The 24,594-nt window shown below is 37.4% G+C and overlaps 2 protein-coding genes and 1 long non-coding RNA gene across 5 annotated transcripts; 2 read left to right on the forward strand and 1 right to left on the reverse strand.

Moving 5' to 3' along the window:
• The first annotated feature begins 1,531 nt into the window (after nt 1-1,531).
• Nucleotides 1,532-4,508, forward strand: LOC139983361 (uncharacterized). Its single transcript, XR_011798629.1, has 3 exons — nt 1,532-2,648; nt 3,422-3,658; nt 4,372-4,508. It is a non-coding gene; the product is annotated as an uncharacterized lncRNA (long non-coding RNA).
• On the reverse strand, nt 3,674-7,565 carry LOC139983351 (uncharacterized). Of its 2 annotated transcripts, none has more exons than XR_011798614.1 (3): nt 6,973-7,555; nt 6,096-6,317; nt 3,674-5,576 (listed from the first exon to the last, which is right to left on the reverse strand). XR_011798614.1 is itself a non-coding variant. In XM_071996881.1 (3 exons), the coding sequence occupies exons 1-3, from the start codon at nt 6,444-6,446 to the stop codon at nt 5,420-5,422; spliced, it is 423 nt and encodes a 140-aa protein (XP_071852982.1). In that variant the 5' UTR covers nt 6,447-7,565. The 2 variants fall into 2 exon arrangements, 1 of the variants encoding a protein (XP_071852982.1); XM_071996881.1 differs by having other exon boundaries at nt 5,420-5,576; nt 6,403-7,565.
• A 269-nt stretch (nt 7,566-7,834) lies between these two features.
• On the forward strand, nt 7,835-10,904 carry LOC139983424 (uncharacterized). Of its 2 annotated transcripts, XR_011798665.1 has the most exons (3): nt 7,835-8,392; nt 9,116-9,700; nt 10,417-10,904. XR_011798665.1 is itself a non-coding variant. In XM_071996971.1 (2 exons), the coding sequence occupies exons 1-2, from the start codon at nt 8,163-8,165 to the stop codon at nt 9,423-9,425; spliced, it is 540 nt and encodes a 179-aa protein (XP_071853072.1). In that variant the 5' UTR covers nt 7,835-8,162; the 3' UTR covers nt 9,426-10,904. The 2 variants fall into 2 exon arrangements, 1 of the variants encoding a protein (XP_071853072.1); XM_071996971.1 differs by having other exon boundaries at nt 9,116-10,904.
• The last annotated feature ends 13,690 nt before the right edge of the window (nt 10,905-24,594 follow it).

The raw sequence follows: 24,594 nt of genomic DNA on the forward strand, positions 1-24,594 counted from the left end.
AGATATATTCCCTCTGATGAATTGGTAGGATTTCAACTTCAAAGTCTGAAAATGTGTTGAAATAATTTGCCAATGAAAGATGATGGGTTCTAACTTCAGCACCATTGAACCATACTGTAGGTGTGTAGCTCTCTAACATAATTTCTCCACTCCCTCAACCCCCCCCCCTCCCCCTTGTACACCTCCTCTACCATATATAAACTTTATAGACAAATAATTTTGCTCTCTAACTGGGAACAAGGGAGTAACTGGGAAAAAGTTATTATTAATTTAGTAATTATTAATTTGATCTATTAGGCAATAGTACTTATTAATTCAACTAATAAATACTAAATCTAAATTAAAAGTATAAAAAACAAAATGTAACACAGAGAAAGTGTTCGATGTTAGTTTCTGTCTTTTCTTCAGTTTTGTGCTCTAGGCTCTAGAACTAATAATCCTTTATTTCTCAGTTTTGTGCTCTAGCCTCTAGTACCAATTATCCTCACCTGCACAACCCCTGTCACTCTGTCCTCAAGTGTAAAATGTCCTCTCAAAGTGTCATGTATGCAACCTAACCTCATAAACACTTTTAGAGTTCTAGTGTACCTTCTTGGCAAATAAAAATTATATCTCTGAGACATTTATGTGAGCTCACAAAATGTCTTACTGAGATACTTTACAATGAATACACCACTCAGGACCTCAGAGCTCTCAGTCTGTGACTAAATTAATGCAGTAGCATGAGCCCCATATGGGTAGACATTAAACCTTGCCCAATCAATTTGACTTCAAAATAACATACTTCTAGCTCAAAATGATATCTATCAATATTGTTTGTATTAAATCAATGAGTCTGCTCTTTCAAATGTCACGCCAGCCAAACTTATAGCATGCATTTATTCTAACACAGATCAAAGACACATGGAGAGGCTGAGAGAAGACAGGTGGGAGTATTGGGAAAGTCACTGTACGGAAATACGTCATAATATTATTACAATATCATACAGTAATAGTAGTACAATATGGAGTCATACAGTAATAGTAGTACAATGTGGAGTCATACAGTAATATTATTACAATGTGGAGTCATACAGTAATATTATTACAAGATGGAGTCATACAGTAATAGTAGTACAATATGGAGTCATACAGTAATATTATTACAATGTGGAGTCATAAAGTAATATTATTACAATATGGAGTCATACAGTAATACTATTACAATGTGGAGTCATACAGTAATATTATTACAAGATGGAGTCATACACTAATATATTACAATGTGGAGTCATACAGTAATATTATTAAAATGTCGAGTCATACAGTAATATTGTTACAATGTGGAGTCATACAGTAATATTATTACAATGTGGAGTCATACAGTAATATTATTACAAGATGGAGTCATACAGTAATATTATTACAATGTGGAGTCATACAGTAATACTATTACAATGTGGAGTCATACAGTAATATTATTACAATGCGGAGTCATACAGTAATCCAGAAGACTGGTCTTCTGTACTACAGCAGAACACACACAGCTTTAAAGGTCAAGTGACACGTAACAGATTTCCTTCAAACTTGCACAAATTGAAAAGCTACATATCAAAACCCTATATTCTAAATTTGGAGTTCCACAATTGTTTCTTTGCTGTTTTAATTAAGTTAATAAACAAGCTAATTCCGTAAGATAATGACGTCATGGGGGAACCGCCAATGTTACCAAAACTAAGTATGCCTAATATGCTAACCTAGATCAAAGCCGTAAACAATACGTCACGGACAGTAAACAAAATATCATATGAGAATGGGTGCACAACAGTACAAGAAAGTTTCGTGTTCGTCAAACACTGTATACAGCGATAGCTTAGTACCAGTGCACTCAGCCAGCCTAGCTGCCTATAAGTAAAGATTGGCTTGGACCTTCGAGCGAATCTTATGTGTGCAGTGCGCCCTTCACTAGTTAAAGATTCGATTCCTATCGCCTATCCGCGCAACTTGGACTTGGAACACCGACAGCTCGCCGTCTACAAGACAATGCCGTTCCTTCTCTATTTGGAGAAAGTATCTTCAAATCTCGAGGAGATATAGAAACAAGTAGACCAGTAGTTGCGAAGCTGGATCGGAAAAGAGTAAGTGTATTTTCTGGCCTAGGCCTACTACAAGTACAAGTACTAGCTTAGTATTATTACTAACTTACAGTAGGCTAATTTTTATAATTTCGTTCAGTTAGTTAGGCCCTAAATTAGGTATGGAGACGATAAAGTTGGGCGTAGGCTAGGGCTAACTAAACTTTTATCAGTGGTACATCATGAAAAATCCAGAATAACAAGCATCAGATGTTTACATGTCATTTTACCCAATAATGTGCTCCCAACTATCTTCATACTCAGATTCATAGCTCATATGTTGCACAGTAAATGACATCCATACATTTTGCCATTTTTGGTGGTAGGGCTGCAATTTTTGTTACAAGAGAAAACGCTTGTGACAGGTGCTTTCAATTAAACAAACAAACTGCTTTCTTAAATGAACTTTCATAACTTCCTTGTTAATTTTCTTTCCCAATTTTCACTACTAAGATTAATCTAGAAGCTGTTCCCCAACCAACTGCAGTGAAAATACAAGGCTGGATTCTGCAGAATGTACATCTCCATCTAAAGGTAGCATGATCTTATATACATGTGCTTTTAATTACCGAAAAACAGTTGGGAAAGTGGGGGGAAGGTGGTACGTTACAGGCATTAAAAGATTTAAGTAGTCAGTTTTGAACGGGATACAAGGAATCTCCACCAGTAAAACATCAAGGCATGTACATGGGGGGGGGGGGGGCAAGCTACTAGACAAAAAGGAGGCAGCAGTATTACACCCGAAAGGTCCCCACAAATAGGCATAAATAGAGTGATGGATGGGGAGGGGGGGTGGGGGAGAAAATGTGGTAGAGAAGTGTAAGCTAGGGTAATACAAGGAAGAATGGAAAACTTTCATACATCTATAGAGTATTCTATAGCAGAAGTGAGTACAGGGGCCAAAATTTTAGAAACAGTTCTCGTTGAAAGCAAACTAGCAATTAAAACTGCACATCGGGGCAGGCTGACTAGGGGATAACATACATTGTATTTTATCCATCATATCCGCCTGCCTGACGAGAGTGGTTGAGGAGGCTATACCTGATGGCTTCACAGGAAAATATATATAGGCTACATCTATAGTTACTGAGAGAAGGGAGATTGCATTGTAGTTATACTATATGAAACCAAGCTGAAGTCATTTGCAATGCTCATGGTGTGAGTGGCCCATATTTTTGCAGCCACATAAAGTAGGAGGATATGCTCTCCTTGAGCAAAGATAAGTGAACCATCTAGGCAGCTGACCCCTGTCCAAGAGCAGCCTACTGTATGTGTGTGGTATAATAAGCATTTATTTTAATTTTCAGTGAATGTAACACATGTAGAAGTCCAGTGTTCACCGGTCCCCCTACCACCATTGAAATTGCTGACTGGACCAACAGAGACAAGAACACCATCAAAGCAACCAGGGCCATCTCACAGTGGCGATGATGGTCTGTCTGCTGCTGTGGCATCCTCACCGAAAAACCGCCAGGTAGTCCGGACTACACTCCATCAGTTCACTCATCTGATGAATTTGAACATGACAAAGATGACGCTTCAAGGTAATTTTCAACATTGATAGTAGATTATTCTGGAAAATCAATTGGTGCTATCACTTTCTTGAAAGAGGATCATTATTAATATTGACACCAACACTGTGGGGCAGTCTGGAATGTGTGGTGAGGCCATCAGTCTTTACTTCAATTAGCGTATACATACTGTATCTGGTAGAGTTGTCACAGCTGTATGTGAACAAGAAATAAAGGCACAAACAAGTAGTTGGATTTAACAGAGTATATTATATCTTCACTTGGCTGGATATCTGCTACTGAATACAAATGGTGAAAGTTGCATCTTATACACTCTTTTACTATAGATTACAAGGGGATGGGACAGGATGTTACTCTGTCCACATGTTTACTTTACTATATAAACAGTTGTTAAGCTACTGAGACAATGACCACACATCCTGCTGAAGATTACATAATTCATAATATTAGGTACACAAACAGGTGTAGGGTTTTTGTTGTAATCAGTAAAAAAAATATATCGGAATTGTTCAGGCACAAGTTGTCAGGTAAAACATGACCCATGTATCCACACCAATCGAGGTGTATCAGCTGTTGCCTTAGTTGGTCATCCAAAGACTTGACTGACAACTGTGCATTGTGCCATGACTATTGAAAGAAATGGAGTGATTATAATGTCTCTATCTAAATGGTATGTTTTCATGAACTATTATTATATTATTCTTCATATCTTTACTATTCTACAGATTACGTATGGGAACTGTTTGACTGCTTGCAAAACTTCTGCAGAAGTGGAACTCTGGGAGAGGAGTGTCCTGTTCCTGTCAGAAAAGAGCCACCACCACTTGCAAGCTCCTATGTTCATCCGAACAATGAGGATGCCCTAAAACAACACCGAAGCAGATTTCAAAAGCTTTGCTGAAGTGGTTGATGGCCTCCCAATTTCTAACTTTGTTTCATTGTAGTGGAGAGCAATCGACTCTGTGAATCGTCTGTTCACATGTTGTATGGCACAGCTGCAGAGCAGTGTTAATTAACAGGTCGCTACCAGCCTTTAGGGAAGTTGCTAAACTCTTATATTAAAGTTTTACTTACATCTGGTTTCCATTGTAAATAACTAAATGATAACATTATATTTAAACAAAAGTTCCAATGACAAGTATTCCTCTCTAGAGAGCTTAGACTTCATAAATATCAATTTCATGCTGACTTCATATTTGTATGCAAATTTGGTGTTTCAAACATGTTGCCAATTTTTTGTTTTTCTTGTAATGAATTGACAGAAATTTGCTGTTTGTTCCCCGCATGGGATAAAATGTGATTTTATTATCCCATTTATGATCAAGTAACCTTTATATTCCATGGATTAATGAACAATTTCAGATTGATTTTCACTACACTTTTATTAAAATGAAAGCCTAAGCTCTCCAGATCCCATTGACATAGTGGTTTAGGCTACTTTATTCAAACTGTTCTTCTATTGTAACCTAGTCTATTTGAGATTTCAATCATCCAGATTTTGTTGGCAGGCTACTAGAAGTGACAGCTTTGCTTACAAGAGAGAATACATACAAAAACTTAACTTGAGTTTTTATTATTTATTACTGTTATGTACTTCCCAAACTTGAAAATGTAAAATTTCATCCAAGGTTGTAGTTAATACCATGAACCAGAAAAATGTATACTGGAATTCCAAAATGTTCACCATTCAGCCACAAAACAGACAGGACTGAACCCTGTTTCTATAAAACTTTGCAGACATGATACTATGACTTGCGTAAACAGTCCACATTCTCACAGTCTTGGTAATTTAAACCCTTCATACTGTTCAGATGGTAAAGCTTCTCTAATCCTCCTTACCGCACAGGATGGGAGAACAACACAAACCTGCTTCCCTAAAAACTGCCAGCTCATCCGTACAAGTTGTCTGTATGCTGTGTGTCTGTATTTCCTGTAAAATAATCATGAAAACCAGCTATGAAAGATGAAGACACATAAAAGCTTGGCAGCCATCTGGGGACGTCAATTTTAAAGTAAATCTCTATATAATTCCCAGAATTTGCTTGGCCCCTAAATCTGCCTCCCCTAAAGTTAGCCTAGCTATGCCATTTAAACAAACTGATCATTGTATCTCGGGGACTAAAATTTGTAAATGGATCATGCACAAGCATGGTGGAAATTTGTTGTGTGGCATTTGGTTCCATGGCTCAGTGTAAATGACTACTATGTCAGTCAGCATGATAAGGGTTAACCTCAAGGACATTACACCAGTTTTTGGACAAAATGACCTAATCAGAAGCAGGTTTTGAACATGGTGCACAAATTTTCTTGATCAAATCTATATCTTAATGTAATTCCTTTAACAACGAAACAAAACTATGAATTCACCCTCTGTATTGTTACATCTTTCAACAGCAGGTCAGAGCAATGAATAAAGATATACAACAAAAATAATGTATTCTATACTTACTCTTGGATGCTGTTTTCCTGTGCACGTCCACCATACTGTTGACGGTACACGTAGTAGGATGTCTGTAGCACCGATGAGTTCAGGCACACAGCTTCAATACCTGGGTGTAAGGTGATGCATGCAGCACCTTCTTCATCCATCAGAGTCCTTATTTTATCTATTTCGCTGCAGCATCTACACTCCCTTGCTGTGGGCATCACAGCACACTGGCCACAATGACACCTGTAAACAATACAAACCAGTTCAAATGATAAAGAGCCAATTTTCAATCACTTCATACCGGCCTCAATTAGTTGGGCATACTTACATGTCAAAATAGAAAAGGGGCACCTCTGAAGGGCAATCTACCATTGAAGCTCCTTACAAGTGACATAACTAGCAAGGAGGGGGTAGCCTCTTCTCTGCAAAGGAAAATAAAACAGGCCTATGTTGCCTTGTTTCCAACTCATTTTCCCACTTCTGAATCCATTCCCTAGATTCAGAAAATCTGGTTATGCCACTAGCTTAAGCAGAAATGACGAAAAGCTGGTGTAAGGTGCCACCTTCTCCCCCCCCCCCCCCCTATCTGATTTGTGGTATCTTTACTAATTTGCCACTACTGCTAGAAAGATTAATAACAGACCACCTCTGAATTTGTTGTGCAATCTTCCAATTGGCTCCTTCAATCTACTAACCAAATGATTTATGTCTGTGTGACATGTTCATGAGGCAGGGTATGCCACAACTTTTAGGAAACATAGTAACTTCCTTAACTTAACTCGACTACACTCTCATGTTATTTTGCTGCCCCATTGACAAATTTAGGAAACATTTATCGGTTCTAGGCCTAACTAGTGACACAACTACCCTATACTAAGTAGGCTAGGATTAACGTTACCATCCGTCAAGACGATCAAATTCGACATCGCTGTCCGATCCCGCTTCAATCTTCGCTGGTCTCCGGTTCGAATATGTAGGGAAGAACTTCCCCACGATTGTCGACCATGTCCTCCATTTCCCGGCCTTCACCGCAATTGCTATCTGAATACTGTGAGTCAATGCCACCGGCAGCCATTTCGCGATATGTATTAGCTATGCTGTGTATGCGGTGCTGTGTATATATGCGTACTACAGTGCGTCTATAGCAACTGTACGTGGTAGCATGTTCCCTGCGACGATATCATTGCTTTCGACTTGGTAAATAAATGACGTCATTTGTTTTCGACTTTCCCTGAACGAGTCAATCTAGCCGATTTTTGCGGAGTTTATGTTGCTTGATAGGAAGAAAATGCAAGGGACTTATGAAAAAAGAAGTCATTAGATGTTTTGTTCGTTGTTTATGTATCATTTTGTGATTTTTCATCTTAATCCAAATCTTAACTTTCTTGTAACAGACTGCTGAATAAGGTAATATTTTCGAGAAGTTTGAGATTTCTACATACCCAATGCACTGCGCAGAACATATACAGTTTTCACTCTTCTGCGCCCCCCCCCCCTTGTGATGTCACTGAATCTATTACGTAATAGTACTTTTTACCGATTTCTACCCCTTTTGAGACGAAAAAAATCGCGGTGTTGGGTTTTTCTTAATGTAAGAATTGTTAAGTTTAATATTATGTAAAGTCAAGTCTACGTGTCACTTGACCTTTAAAAGTAAACTGTAACAGAGCTGGCAACTTAATATTAAAGTTACTACAGCTTTAAGGTTTGTTCTATGTAATATTCTGTGAAAGGAAGAGAAAGTATTCTATGTGTTAAAGATATAGTAAAATGACACTTGATATATTCACAATATCACTCGATAAAAGTTGCTTACCCCAAGTAATACACTAATTCATTGAAAAAACAACAACTTCACACCAATAAAACAAGCATTTTTTGCCAAATTTAGACCAATGTTTACGATGACCTACTTTCTGCCGAAGTTGCGCTCCAATGTAGGTCAAGCTTTTGTTCGCTCTGATGACGTAGAAAGGTGAACGATTCAGACGACTGGCAAAATATCTTTTTACTGTAGTATATAACCTACACACATCTTCACATGACACATTATACATAAGTTTTTAAATATCACCAAATCAAGTCGGAATGTCGTCAAATGACGAAAATAGTGGAAGTGAGAGTGGACAAATGTTTCTAGAATGTGAAGAAGACGATATCGACGAAATTGAAGCCGGTGAGGATCCTGAAAACGACCGTCCCGTGGTCAACGCAATTAAGCCTTATCTATATGAACCAGAGGACGATGAAGATGACGACGAAGAGGGAGGGGAATTAGCGAACCACGTTCGCATTCATCAAATACATTCGTTAGATTGGTAAGAAGCAACTACAAACTAAGAAACTTTTTTTAAATCTTCCTTTTTTCCAAACCCCTAACGTACCGTGGGGGTTTCATCTGGCTATTTGGTTTCTCTGTCATGAAACTGGTTTACTGTAAACCGTTACCGCTAGGCTTTATACGCTAGCCTATAGCTTTTCAAGTTCCCTATACGAAAATTATGCATTGTAACTGTAAGGCTAGGATGATAAACAGTGATGGGTCACATTCAGAACAGTATCTTCTGATGTTTCTACGCAATGTTTTCTACGCAACATTTTCTACGTAATGTTTCTACGCAATGTCAGCAAATTTATATCAATAATCATGATCGTATTATTTTCGTAACATTATGTGCAAATATCACCAATGGGTTTTGCTATACATTGGTTGCAGTCTAGGCTGGCCTACTTTCTAGTGCACAGGATGTATAGCATAGCCACACATATTTCATTTTCGATGAGAATAAGGACAGCCTATGCTGTTCATAACAAAATGTCAGCAATTATTTTGTACTAAACACAGCAATTTGTGTCCCCAATAGTTTTTTCTTGAGTCTGATAGGCCCTACCCTATGCATGGTAATATAATCAATTGAACCCACTCACTGGTGAATCTTGTGAAGATTTCAAATAAATCTGAAATATAAAAATTGAAATAGAGTACTATAATGCCATAGGCTAGTATACTGATTTCAACTATTTTTATCATTCTTATCTAGGTGCACCTATCAAAACTGTCAGATCATGCCATCTGGGAGGGAATGTGTCTGTTGTTCAGAGGTTCCACAGGTCCTGGAAAAACGAGACGATGCAAGGACACTGTATCACCAAGCCAACCCTACCGGTGCATTACAGAACATCCAGGATTTCAATCCGTTTGTCTTGATGTTCATGTTCTCCAAACTGCTTGGTCTCAGTACAAGCAGCAGTACAATGAACCGTATGAGGGTACTCAACATAAAATGTTTCGGCACATCTCTTACCGGCAGCTTGCAAGATGGATATGGGGTTTCCTTGGTCGTCACCTGAGAATCGTTCTACCACTGTGCTGTTTCAGCGATTCGTGCTATCTTTCCGCCACCGGGAGATGAGGATGACCATGTTTATGTAGGATTCCTAGCATAGGATACAGTATGCATAGGCTTCATCCATTCCTGCCATTGATACTTTTTAAGAAAAGTGGCCCAAGAAAGAACCTTGGCACGAAACTGAAACGAACGGCGGCAGCTGTCACAGCAACATTGTCAACTGACTAACCTCTCGGCCCCAGTCCCCCTACATCATGACCAGTGGACTGTGATCAGGTCAGGGTGTAGCAATGTAATTTCCTTTCCATCAGAAACTATGTACAGATACTACACATGATCTTAGGCAGAAGCATTCCTGCCATTGATTCCTTATTTTTTCCCCCTTTGGTCAAACATTTCAAGAGGGCTCATTATAACAAATGGTTAAGGACAGTCAGAATATATATGATTATGTTCCACGGGTATTAAAGTAGGATTCAGAGTTTGAAGTCTCAAACACTGTGTTTTATTCTATCAGGGCATTTTTTTGCAGATGATTCACTTCTCTGTTAGTAACTACTTCTATTTCCACTACCTCATGCATACTATATTTTCACTAACAAGCGAGTAATTGCCTGAAGAAACATGAAGGGTTGACAGGTTTTCTTTGGTGGTGTTTTCGTATCTAAATTTCCACCCAATTTCCAGTAGCCTACTTGATAGCGTTTCAATTGAGCCAATAAGCAGGAAGCCAAAATTCCACAACATTTAAACATTTGCTTGGTACAAACACCAGAGGGCACAACATGTGTAGTAAATCTCTGCAATAAAGTAGAAAAAAAGTTGTTACAGATTATGTAATAGGTAGTGTGTTTGCAAGAACTAAGAACTGTTGATATTCCTTTCTATATAACTCACCATGCAATTATGTGCCATTAATGTAAGTTCATTCATTACAGGGACCAGTCTTAGCTGTCTCTTCTCAAAGCTGTCTTTTCTCTTCCCTCTTCTAGTTCACATACTTATTGTTTGCAATCCAAGTGGCAAGAAACCTTGTTTGGTAAAAGAAAAAAGGCATGAGGGACCACAGTGAGGTATTCATTTAATCGGATGGGAAACCATGGTTTTAGCACGGTCAATACAGCATGCCGTCTTGTCATCGTACTTTGTCTGTCACAGAACTGTTCAATACAGATGTAACAAGTGTACTTCAAATTGACTTCTTCATTGTAATCATTCGCGTGTAACCCATGAAGGTTGCCTTTCTTACTTCATTAGTATCCCGACTTGGTTGTGTAAGGACTGGAGTGACTAGATGATCTATAGCTTAATGAAATGGTTTGATCTGCATACAACAATTTTTTGACAGAAAGGCCAGTCTTGAGCTCTGGAAAGATAACATAGTTTCTGCGAACCTACTACCTACCATGCAGTGTGTGTCACATAAAGAAGTAGTGTGACCCCTTCTCAGGTCCAGAAATAAAGAAGAACAGATTTCAAAGTTTCTTTGTTTCCTTCTATATTTGAAAGTTGTTGTTTTATTTGCTACAGTATTTGAAATTACTACTTCTTCAAGACCACTAAAAATGAATTGGTAAAAGTTTCAGTGTGTGACTTGTTGACCTCTAATGACTTTTGACCTGTACCATGCAAACACTGAGCGTTGTTTTATTCACTGCATATGACTAGCATATAAAGTTAAAAAATTCAACTTGCTGATTTGACCTGAAAATAAAATTTTCTCATGCTTATACATCACACTTTAAAGGAATGAACTACAATGGTTTCTGTTTGAAAATGACTTTGAACCATTATACTGCCTTAGGCACTTATTAGCAAAGATACACTACAATGCTCAAAGTTTCACGTAAACAGTTTCTTTTAAACAATGTAACACATTTTTCACTTAAAGTTTGCAAAAAAGCCATATCACTTTCAGATCTGGAAGGCTAATTAGCTCATTCCAATTTTCCATTGAATCAAGCATTTCACTATTTCAGTATACACTCTAAACTCCTTAATCTACAGTTAGACTTACACATTGAACAGTAATGCAGCTAACCTATTACAGTACTTGATTCTGACAACTAATTTGTTCAATTTCTCTGTTTGTCTTTCTAATTGTTTGAATTATCATTAAAGGTAAGCTGTATTGGCCCAAAATATGCTAGATATTCAGATATGGTCACCTTTGGTCAAAATTCCTAAACTGTTTTTATTACCCACCGCGTGTAGGAAATTTACCTCACTGGGACATTCAGTCATATAGTGTGTTCATGTAAAATGTATGAAAAAAATTTGGAAATTAAAGACCTAAGGGAACGAAATTTTTGAAATCTTTTAGCAACCATAGTATGCTATAATTTGGGGCTAATATACAGAGTACCTTTAATGGCAGCATACATGTGTGTTGCAGTCACCAAGGCTACGTACTCTTCTCCTTAAACGTATCATTAATACATTTGAGCTATGTAGTTTTAAATGAAGACTATTTATTGCTAGCTACGGCCTAGTTTAAAAATAATTTATAAACAATAGAACATGGTATATAACAAAAGCTTATCTTGCAAAATAAAAACTTAAGGTAAGGTAATCCTTAGTGGTCACTTATGATTTTATGACCTTATGAACTTTATGAGACTTGAATTAAGCATACCTGTGACTGGAGGAAAGTATCACTTGCTTACTGTATGCTGTACATGTCATATTTCTGTACCTCAAATGACCTTTGTCCCAACAAAGCAATAGGAACCCAGAACTCACTATTGGAATAGAACATGTGATATTCAATTTTCAGACTTACTTCCAACTGAGTGAAAACAATATGGATCTTCCACTTACCAATGGCTATACCTACACTCCAAGTGTGAAGTTAAACCAACTTGCACTTCTCAATATATGGTGTTTATGAGGTTTTCAGGCTTGACCTCTATTTACCTATTTACCTCGGCAAGGAATCAAAAAAGAGTAAAATGTTCTGCAATTGCTTTTTCTTTACTTGGCCTCTCAACCGTAGAACACAGTGGAGGTGGAACTTCGACATCTGGAGTTGTATCAACTTTTACTTTGTCCTTTTCAAGTTCTACCAGTGATGTAACTTGTTCCATGAGCTCATCAACATAAGCTGAAAGAAATATGTTTCCGATATACTCAAATTGAAATTTACACATGTGGGGTGTGTGTATGGAGAGGGAAATACATTTGATGTGACATTAGATGACCTTTGAGCTGAGCTAGAAAATAATTGAAGGCTCAATTGTTTTGATAAAGTTCCATCTCGTTCTCATCAAAGACTCTTACTAAAATGAAACCAATTATTATTAGGTTCAAGTTTGGCGATACCAATTTTATAATAGAATATTTTGAGTCCTCAGATTGGAGACTATTGGTTGCTTTTAGTTGTATAATTTTTTGTTTGCTCATCATGTATCTAAATTAAAAAGTAAACGGTTCAAGGCATAGACTACATTTGCAATCAGGTGACTAAGTTTTGACCTACAGCAGAAATAATCTTCTATCAAAGTAATAATATTTCAATGGGCACATGTCCACCAATATGACCTTTGGCTTTGATTTAACCTTTGAACGCATGATCATTCACTTCATGATCAGTTACTTATATATATGGCCAAATTTTGATAGTAGGGGAGATTCTTACTATATCTGTAGCTTTTGGTGCACAGTTTGCAGTACTTTTCGCTCAATTGGTAATTGGTTATAAGTAACTTTAGGCTAAATTGACGTTTGGTTTCACACACTGACAGTAGGGAGGCTAGTCTACGTTATTGATCAAGTAAGTTACATGCACTAATGTAGGCCCTAACTTGTGGTACTTGTAAGTTGTAGGCTTACGGACTAGGAGTAGGACAGTATGATGGCCCTTACTAGTGGTGGTACGACGTTATCAGACTACGTGTCTAACAGCAATATTGACATGTGTTTATCGCTTAAAATTGCTTGAAAAGACTTTACCTGAAAAACAAATTATCGACGGTGGATACCGACTGTAACCTAATTAACGTAAGGCCTAAGTGCAACTGCACCGAGGCTTGCCTAACAACACTACAGTAACAATACTAACACTAACATATAAATACTAACAACACTGACAGAACAAGCCAAACAAGTAAGGATTATAATCTTCGGTGCACCGAGATTTGAGTCTTCATTGCCATGCGAGCTGGGCATCTGCGACATAAAAGTGAAGGAAATAAATTGCACCTTACCTGTTTCCAAAACCCTAGCTTTTGTTTCAATAAATCCTCCACGTACGAGTCAGGGGTGAAGTGTTTCGAGCATATCACCGTGTAAGGTGTAGCATGCCAGTGACAACGTTTTAACTGCACGAACTTTTCCCATCTCTTGAACACCTTATCTTCTTTTGGTATAAGATGTAAACTTGTTCCGTTTTTCTCGCTTAAGCTAGAACATCCAAACATCACACAGCGTTTCGGCATTTTATTTTCGAAAAAGCAACACGACTTACTGCTACTGCTAGTGCTACAACCAAGGTAATACAGACACATGGTACACATGGTAATACAGTAACCTACTTATCCACATCAGCCGTGTTCACCCTGTGACGTCACTGCCGAAGCTTTCCGGAAAAGAACGAAAATTCGGACAAATTTGGTAAATCACAACAATCATGAAAATTACCAAAATTTGGCCAAATGAGACAAAAAATGTTAACTTCTTCATTAATAATGCCATATTAATGCAATAATTCATCAAATTAAGACGAGTTACGCGAGCATTTTACTTGATCTTTAAGTCCTGATCACCACAACATTTTGAAGAATTAATAGTTCATGTTAAAGGGTTATGTAACACTTGCCACTCGTTATTTAACACTTGTTATGTAACAAGCGTATGTTATCTAAGTGTATGTTATTTTGCTGCTAAAACTGATACGTTATACCCTATTTACATAAGGTCGGAATGATATTAATATTTTGTTTACCATTTCTGAAGTTGGCAGTATTTTTATATATAAATCTAGGAGTACTTCACTTTCTACTTGACTAATGGCGCCTTCATGAAGAGCAAAATAACAACTCTAAAATACGTCAACGACAGATAATCGAAGTACTTGCCCTTTCATGAGAGCCAAGTTAGTATATATGACATTAAAACTGCATGCCACTTACCATGGGTGAAGTGACATCAATCATGTGTACTTAAAGGTCTTTTTTTATTATTTTTTAAGACATAAGTAGAAAACATATACATATGCAATTGATGTCCTTGATTTGATCAACAAAAGCAACCTTCTATACTGCAAACTCTAAAGTGCAGCTAACCTTCAGACAAAACAGAATGACTGTGCATGATCTTTGTCATTTGCTAACTTTTACATCTCGCCAGAAAAAGAAAGAAACAACTATAGCGCTAATGACGCAGTTGCTCAACTACAAACTACCTGATGTCAACGAGATATTGAACAAAGTATGTAATGGTTAGTTATTAGGCCAAGCTCAGAAACGAATCAATATTTATCTACCCAGATATTAAACCAGATTTGAGGAAAGTGGATTGAGCTAGATGCTATCTGCTAGATTTTGACCAGATTTTTGTCAATGTTTCTGGGCAGTATTTGATATATTGCAGATGACCTGAGATGGCCTTTGACCATATTACAAATGAATCACTTTTTTTTTGGCCAGTTAACTGATGATCCCATGGCCAAATAAATTCACAGTAACTCAAAAACTGTGAGAGGGGAAGGTTTTGATATGAATTTTCCAGGGTTTAAAAATCTACCATGGAATATCAAAATAAATAAAAACCCTTTTGCCTGATTTGTGATAATTGTTTATATTATTATTCACTTCTACATAATTGTTCCCTTTGTTACATTAGTTCTTAAAGTGAAAAGCCTTATAAGCCTTTTCCATGTTTGCAGTGGCATACAGTTTATGGGTAACAGGAAACTAATCATGCTGACATTTTGCGGTATTTAATTAATAAACTCGGCACCAAATTGAGATATATTACAGTTCTCATGATTGGAAATTTAAGTTATACGACTAAGTTCACATGAAAAACATAATGATGCTACTGTATTCAATCAAATATGCTCCATTTAGAGATTGGCTGGATCTCGAATGAGACACAAACATTAAATAAAGTGAACGATCTGTAGTATAACAGCCAATGTATATAAATATATATATATATATATATATATATATATATATATATATATATATATATATATATATGTATATATATATATGTATATATATATATATATGTATATATATATATATATATATATATATATATATATATATATATATATATATATATATATATATCACACGTATAAGTATAATCAGTAGAAGCAGAAAGTGCTCAATACCGTAGTAGAGCAATAATATCACATATTTTCAAATCTAGATACAATAACCACACTAAGTCTTTCAGAAATAGTAAATACGAGAAGGAGTCTGAGTTATCTAAACACATATGGGGATTGAAGAGACAAAAGATAGATTATTCGGTTAAATGGAGCATAATTAGGCAGTCCGACACTTACCAGCGAGAATCGGGCAACTGCAACCTTTGTATAGAAGAAAAACTGGAAATCCTACGCACAAGAGGTGACACAATCAATAGGAGATCCGAGCTTATCTCTTTGTGTCGCCATGGGAACCCCAAGCTATTGAACCGTAAACGGTTGAAAAAGAAGTAGTCTGTTTTTGACCATCCACTGGCCTGAAGATCGTCGCTCTATGCGTGCGTGAAACCCAGGGTAGCAATATGGTGTAAATTGTATATCTTGTCTATATGTGATATATATATATATATATATATATATATATATATATATATATATATATATATATATAAACACTCTAAAAACTGTTGGGCAAAACTGGTTGAGCAAACAAGGCATTGCCCAATATGAGTAAATTTACTAACCAACAACTGAGTAAAAGAAATTACACAACTGATATGGTTAAACTTTGTTGTGCAAAAATTAAGAAGTAGTTTATTGTTACTTTCTGTTGGGCAAACAAGCTTGAGTTGCCCAATGTTGTGCAAAAACCAGCATTTTCGCGCCATTACTATACTGGTACTCTGCGCGATGTGCGTATATAGTGAAAGTGTTATCACTTACACAATGGCTGACGAATTTGTTAGCGCAATACTCAAGAGGTGGGAAATGCGTTATGTGCTACATTTGAAGGTGAGCGTAAAGAAAAACAATCCTCTGCTTGGTGTGTGCATCGAACACTGCGATCTCTACATATCAGTGGTATCGAATATTCGTTCGTTCTCTCGGTGGTACATGTAGGCTATACCAGGCATACGTATAAAGGCTACTAATAATAATTGTTTTTCCATGCGCGTAGCCAGGAATTTGCCAAGGGAGGGGCGAAACCAGGTGCGTATCCGGGGGGGGGCGTTGGGGGCGCGCGCCCCCCGGGTAAGAAAAAGAGGAGAGAAAAAAAAGAGAAGAAAAAAGGAAAAAAGAGGGGAAAAAGAGGAGGAGGAGAGGAAGGAAGGGAAAAGAAAAAGAAGAAAGAGAGAAGAAGTAGAAAAGGAGGGAGTAAAAGAAAAACGCGAAGACACCGGGAAAAGAAAGAGGAACATTGACATCATTACAGCGCTGAAGGGTAGCCAATGACGGATCAATGATTTCGTAAAAGTGTGCCTCACCCTACCCCTTATACACCGACAACTCCATTTTTTTTTGACGTTTCCATATTCCTCTCTCACTAATGATCTATATATATACTATATATGGTCTATCATAACGCGTGTGTAGAATTGTGCTATGAAACCAACTGTGGCTGGTCTCGAACTCGACCGTGTCGTCGGGGAACATGACGCATTTTGGGATGGGGGCGACCGCCCCCCCCCCCCCCGTTCAGCATTTTTTTAAATGATATCGCTAAGTAATTTCAAAATAGAAAGTGCTTGGATGCAACTTACAAGGCCTGGGAAGTGTCATTTCCAGCGATCTGGGAGACATTTTCGGCCAAAATTTTCTTGTACGCTTCGCGCCAACCTATGGTGGCGCTACGCTTAGATACTTTGCCTACAGCCTTCGCCCCTCCCTTGGCAAATTCCACGCTACACGCCTGTTCGAATTTGTAACGCAAACAGCAGATATCACATCATATCAGTGAGCATAAAAATGGCGTTCCATGATGAAAAGCCTCAAAACTGTCCGACTTGCCTGAAAAAATAACCAAAAATTTTCGCGCGTTCAACGTGTCAATGTCAATATCATATAAGCAAGCATCGGTTATTACATCGTATGCCATCATGTACCGTACGGTCCGTTAAAATTGCGCAGTATACCGCGGGATGCTAATGTAAACAACGACATGTCTCATGTAGATGTATAAAAAGCATGAAGGTCCAATTATGTCAAAAGTTTCTTTTACATTAGTAATGGCGAATTAGGGGCTGCACCCCCGCCGCGCAGTGGCGGAGCGTCCATACGGTCAGGGGGGCGGAATCCCCCCCCCCCTGACGGACTCAAATGGACTGCTGGCGCCTTTTTCAGCTCTTCACCACTTTTTAGTTATTCTGCATTATTGACTTTTTTATTGCGCTCTCATCTACTTATTGACATTTGTCACATTTTGTTGGTGTAATTTGGCGATGACACCCTATACTTCGTTTATCTGCAAATTAGCCAGGCCCTGAAAGGGTCATTTCCGGCGATCTAGGGAGTATCTTTACTCAAAAATTTTCTGTGCGCTACGCGCCAACCAGTGGTGGCGCTCCGCTTAGATAGTGTCGAAAGCGCCCCTACAGACCATTCTCGCCCCTCCTGACCAATACCCCTAGCTCCGCCACTGCCGCCGCGCCTCCTACGCCTATGTGTGTAGTGTTCGGTTGAAGGAAATATCTGCTATTTTTTTCATTTCCTTCAACCAAGTTTTATAATAGCCGTTATAACAGGTTTAATATTTGTACACCAATAAATTAACTGTGTCTGAATTTTCGAAAATATCTGACCAACATTCTGCATCACACTTCCCTCTACTCGTGCAATTTTGACCGGTCTGTTAGGGGTTGAAGGAAGTTTTTCTATATTGGTTGTCCATAGATGAAATTTTGTACAACATTATGGGTATGTTTTCAAGTGAGTTTATTCACGAGAAATGTGAATTTTCAAATTCTGAACAAATTTGGGGCTTAAAACCTTGAAAAGTGGGGCTGACGGGTATTGTGGGCCGCGACGTAGAATCACCTACAAAAGCAAAGACCCACGGGAGATGCGATCAGGTCGAACATGACGTGTGCCGGGTTGACAATCTTCAAAAAGGTTATGGATGGAAAAAAAAAAGTATTAGGAAATACTTGGTTCTCAGGCCAAAAGTGTACATCTGGTTGGTCATTTCAAGCCCGAGAAGTGCCGTTTCCGGTGATCTGGGGGGGTATCAAAACCAGAAATTTTCTTGTACGCTGCGCGCCAACCGATGGTGGCGCTCCGCTTAGATAGTAATTCGCGCCCCCCGGGTTTGAAAATCCTGGATACGCGCCTGATATGTACCTGGGCAAAGGTTGTACCTGCGTGGCGTAAGACGTCATAGGGTCAGAGGTCAATCGTAAAAAAAACTAAAACAGCTGCTTTAGCGCATATTAAAATGACAAACTGGCCAAACTCGTATCGATATTTTAGAACTCGAAGAAGTCCACATTGAATGATGTGTTCGTCTGTGGTAATGATGTCCCATACGCTGTGTGTGTCATACCTAACGGGGATGATTAAAGTGGGGGGGGGAGGGGTGCTCCACACTTCCATTATCAGTCGGAGGGTTTTGGCAAACTTGAAAGGTACTTATTTGCACAACCTTACTTTAATACCTTATTAAAGACCCAGTGTATACATTAAATGCGCCTCGGAATGCACTATTTGATCTATTAACTTTTTTTTTAAATTTTCCTCTGGGGTGAAATCCAACATGGAAAACAAATCCAAAGACTACACAGCCATCCCCTCATTCGTAAAAATAAGTGGATCCGTCGGTCTACGCCTTGACCAATTATCAGGCCTCTACCTAAGTCGGTGAGGGATAATTTTGAATGCGCCTTCTTCCTACCCTCCCCCCCCCCCCACACTGTACACCTCACTGATATTTAGATGTGTATAAGAACATTGTTCCTCCCCCTCACGGTCTATTCACTAGATATATTTTCAAACGTTTTTTATTCATTTCACGTGATAATCTTTCATTAATTCCCAGCTAAAGCAGACGCGCTATTGTTAAAGGAAGGCTCTTTATGAATTCGAAAAGTAATAAAAAAGAGTTGAAAATTTACAAAAGTCACTGAAAACACATATGTTCGTTATATGAAGCAATGAATGGAGTTGAAGTGTAAGAATTGTCATGACTCTGAATAGAGATATTGGTAAATAGCGTACTTTACAGCAGATATATTAATGATAAAATGGATTGAAGCAAATCATTAATAAGAGAACTGACTTAGAGGTTTAATGACAATTTTTCAATGAGCATCCATTTTTGTTATCTTTGCACAATCACCTTCGTTCTTCAACAAATATCAGTATACCAATATAATGTAGATAACAATTGGTCCAAAAAGTGGTTATAAGCTTTGAAAATGCATGTATGTGAAATGACATGTAGTAATAAAGTAGTGCAATGAATATTTCCCCTAACACTGCAGTAACTGTGGATATATATCTCTATCGATAGCTTTGCCTATTGTTTCATTCTTCAGAAATTTCATTTCATTATGCTAAAGTTTGTGCTATTTGCATATATTATGCCTACTGTTTTAGACTGTGGAGTATATTGTGGTGTTTCTTGTTATGAGTAACTTTCAGTTAATTGGTTATAATTATCAAGATATGATTAACCTTTCATTTAGGAAAGATGGTTAGCAAAACTACCTTCTTTGACGTCCAAGTTACGTTTTCAAAAATTTCTGTATTAAAATATTCTTATAGAAATTAACCGAATTTTCAAAGAAAAACAAGCATTTATGAAAATAACCTATATATATTTAATATAGATAGGGAGGTGCCAACAATTTTAGAGATCTTGTTATGTTTAGATCTCCGCATTAAGTTAGTAACATTTTGTAGACCTCAGATATATACAGCGTGAAAAATACACTTAACTTGGTGCTGTTTCACTAATACAACAATGTAATTTTTTTGTCCTAATTAATAACCTACCACAAGCAATGTGCTGTACCTAGTTAATAGCCTCATTTAGCATATGAGGTACATATATCGACTGAATAACAGAAAGTTACGCCCTACAAGACATGTTGCGAGTTCTGGTGCTAACATTGTTGATTAGGAATATAATTTTGTGTCTGGAAAGAATCACTTTGAAAATATTCAGCAGATAAAATGATTACCGACATAATACCTGCCCAAAGTACTAAAGACATACAGAGTGAGCTGGTACACTGATTTTATATTTACTGTGATAGCTATGTCTATACTGAGACGAAAATTACTCTTTGCCCGCGGCAAGGCGCTTCATTTATTCATCATTGAAGACTTTCATGACACGATACATCTGACATTGAACCTACTTTTCATGTTTTTATTGATCTCAATTGTGGGCAATAGATGGTACCGGCGAAGCGTCTGTTTTACAGAAGTGTCAACAGACCTATATATATATATATATATATATATATATATATATATGTATATATATATATATATATATATATATATGTATATATATATATATATATATATATATATATATATATGTATATATATATATATATATATATATATATGTATATATATATATATATATTTATATATAGATATATATATAGATGGATGGATGGATGGATGGATGGATGGATGGATGGATGGATGGATGGATGGATGGATGGATGGATGGATGGATGGATGGATGGATGGATGGATGGATGGATGGATGGATGGATGGATGGATGGATGGATGGATGGATGGATGGATGGATGGATGGATGGATGGATGGATGGATGGATGGATGGATGGATGGATGGATGGATGGATGGATGGATGGATGGATGGATGGATGGATGGATGGATGGATGGATGGATGGATGGATGGATGGATGGATGGATGGATGGATGGATGGATGGATGGATGGATGGATGGATATATTCATTAATAAATATATATATATATATATATATATATATATATTTATTTATTAATGAATATATCTATCTATCTATCTATACATCTATCTATCTATATTTCTATCTATCTATAATATATAATATTATATATAATAAAATATTATATATCTATTATATGTAATATATCGATAGAGATCGATATAGATAAATAAAACATGCCCATAAAACGTTTGCCTACTGTGTTCCTGTCATACAATTAATGCAGATAATGATAGGCACAATTCTTTGCTGTTGATTAATAACACCGACAGTTCCGACTCTTTTTCGATCAACTGACGATGTGAAAGATGTAATGACCCTTTTTGAAAGGAAATTTAAATTTACATATCAATACAAGCTGCATATAAAGTATAATAAATATCCAAAAAGAACATGAAGACGTAGCATATGTTTTCTCTTCGTTACAGATAAGGCTTAACTCAAAAGGTCGCATGCACTCTGCGTTGACTTTATCTCGAGATGGATGACTATAGTTGTGTATTCCATCGACGAAGAAATGATGATCCTCATGATTTCATGGTAATCGCAACAGGAACAATAAACTTAGGCAGACCCTTCGAAACTTTGAAGATATGAAACTACACAAACTGTTAAGGTTAAAGGTTATATTTTTCTTTCTGTTGTAGACACAGCTTTTTATTTTAGGCTCTTTGTATGTAGTATCGATATATCGTTAGGAACAATCCATTAACACAAGTCGTTTTTTTTTTTATATATCCCTTTCCGAAGGCAAAGGGAATATATAAGATGGTGATGGCGTGTGTGTGGTTAGGTAGGACGCATAGCCCACCAAATTATCCCGTGATGTGCATTTCATACTGGTAAACTTCAAACATGGTCAAATGTGTGCGTAAATGCGTTTCGCAAATTATTCCTTACCTATTACGTAATCAGTTTAAACGTCAGACGTGTGAGGTCAAGAGTCATATAACCAAAACAGCACTCATCAAAATGACAAATATAGCCAATACCCTCAAAATCGCGTAGATTATCAAATTCTGCAGGTCTCGTACCACAATCAATTGCCCCAGTATAACGTGCACCCTAAATTCGCTACTTTTCAAGACCGCAAATGCATAGATAAACGTTTGCAACTCAGGGACGTAGCCATGGGGGAGCAGTGGGAGCAACTGCTCCTTCCCTTTCAGTGTCGAAAAAGATGTTAAAAACGTTTTTTTTTTTTTATTTTTTTTTTTTATTGCATGGTATTTTGTCAGTGCTCTTTTGATCTTGAGTACTAGTCAGCTCCGTTAACTCGATTATATGCACCCCACCTCATCTCATTGTGTCACCCTGTGCTACCCCTCATTTAAAGCAGAGCAATGGACCAAGCTTCAGTTCAGCGCCTCAAGGGGTAAAAGGTGGGCAACGATTTTGTTACAAATTTTCGTAAAAAATGTTTGACAGAGTACAATAACTCATCCACAGTATAAGGATGAGATAACATTAAGTTCAATCAACATAAAATGTGCCAAAATCAGGGATTAACCAGACCTTAATATATCGATTGAGGTTAAATGTACAAAAAAATCTCTAAAGAACAAACACGGTTGTCACTCCTCGCGTTATTCTAAAACAAATTACAATTAAGTAGTCCCGAAAATAAACTATATGCGAACGACCTGGTTCGAATCCATTCAGGGGAATAATACGAGTGTGTATAACTTCGTGGATTTTTCATAGCACAGCGTTACTGTAAACATCTTGCAGTAACATAGCACGGTATAACGGTACATCGATAGCATTGTATACGACTTCCATGGTTTGTATTAATCGACTAAGTAGTGCCAGCATATTGTTGGAAACCACTTATAAGGATTTTTTTTATGGAGCAATTTATGTAAGTATCAATATAGTAAACTAGGTCATATCCCAACGTAATATATTGTTTTAAGCAATACTAAAACTAACTCTGAACTCCAAAACCAAGGAATTAGTGAATTACGTATAAAAGAGTGATACAAATCGCAATGCATCAAATTAAAGGTTAGGTTACATTGTCATAATTGTACTGGTCTGTTCCTTCAACTAGTAAATGTCTGCCGAGCTCTTCTTTACAGATATAATAATGGCATAAACGGGTTGTAACATTATTAGGCTCGGAGGAGAAAGTAAACCGGTCACTGCCAATTATGTTAAAGAACGGGAAGCCATAACAAATTCATACAAGGAGACTAATATCCCTGTTGGTGGATCGAAAAAGATTCTTTCGTCGCTTTATTCGAAAACTTGAGCAACCCAAGAAGGAGGGGGAGTGGAAGAAGGGAATGCATATAAACTATTGCAAACACTCATATACCTTTAAAATAAAAACAAATATGAAGTAATTCAATAGGGAATATCTTAGGGATATTTTGAAAACATATTCACCAGGCGCGTATCCAGGATTTTCAAACCCGGGGGGCGCGAATTACTATCTAAGCGGAGCGCCACCATCGGTTGGCGCGCAGCGTACAAGAAAATTTCTTGTTTTGAAACCCCCCCAGATCACCGGAAACGGCACTTCTCGGGCTTGAAATGACCAACCAGATGTACACTTTTTGCCTGAGAACCAGGTATTTCCTAATACTTTTTTTTTTCCATCCATAACCTTTTTGAAGTTTGTCAACCCGGCACACATCATGTTCTACCTGATGGCATCTCCTGTGGGTCTTTGCTTTTGTAGGTGATTCTACGTCGCGGCCCACAATACCCGTCAGCCCCACTTTTCAAGGTTTTAAGCCCCATATTTGTTGAGAATTTGAAAATTCACATTTCTCGTGAATAAACTCACTTGAAAACATACCCATAATGTTGTACAAAATTTCATCTATGGACAACCAATATAGAAAAACTTCCTTCAACCCCTAACAGACCGGTCAAAATTGCACGAGTAGAGGGAAGTGTGATGCAGAATGTTGGTCAGAAATTTTCGAAAATTCAGACACAGTTAATTTATTGGTGTACAAACATTAAAACCTGTTATAACGGCTATTATAAAACTTTGTTGAAGGAAATGAAAAAATAGCAGATATTTCCTTCAACCGAACACTACAC

This window comes from Apostichopus japonicus, chromosome 16, assembly GCF_037975245.1.
Source record: "Apostichopus japonicus isolate 1M-3 chromosome 16, ASM3797524v1, whole genome shotgun sequence".
Taxonomy (NCBI): domain Eukaryota; kingdom Metazoa; phylum Echinodermata; class Holothuroidea; order Aspidochirotida; family Stichopodidae; genus Apostichopus; species Apostichopus japonicus.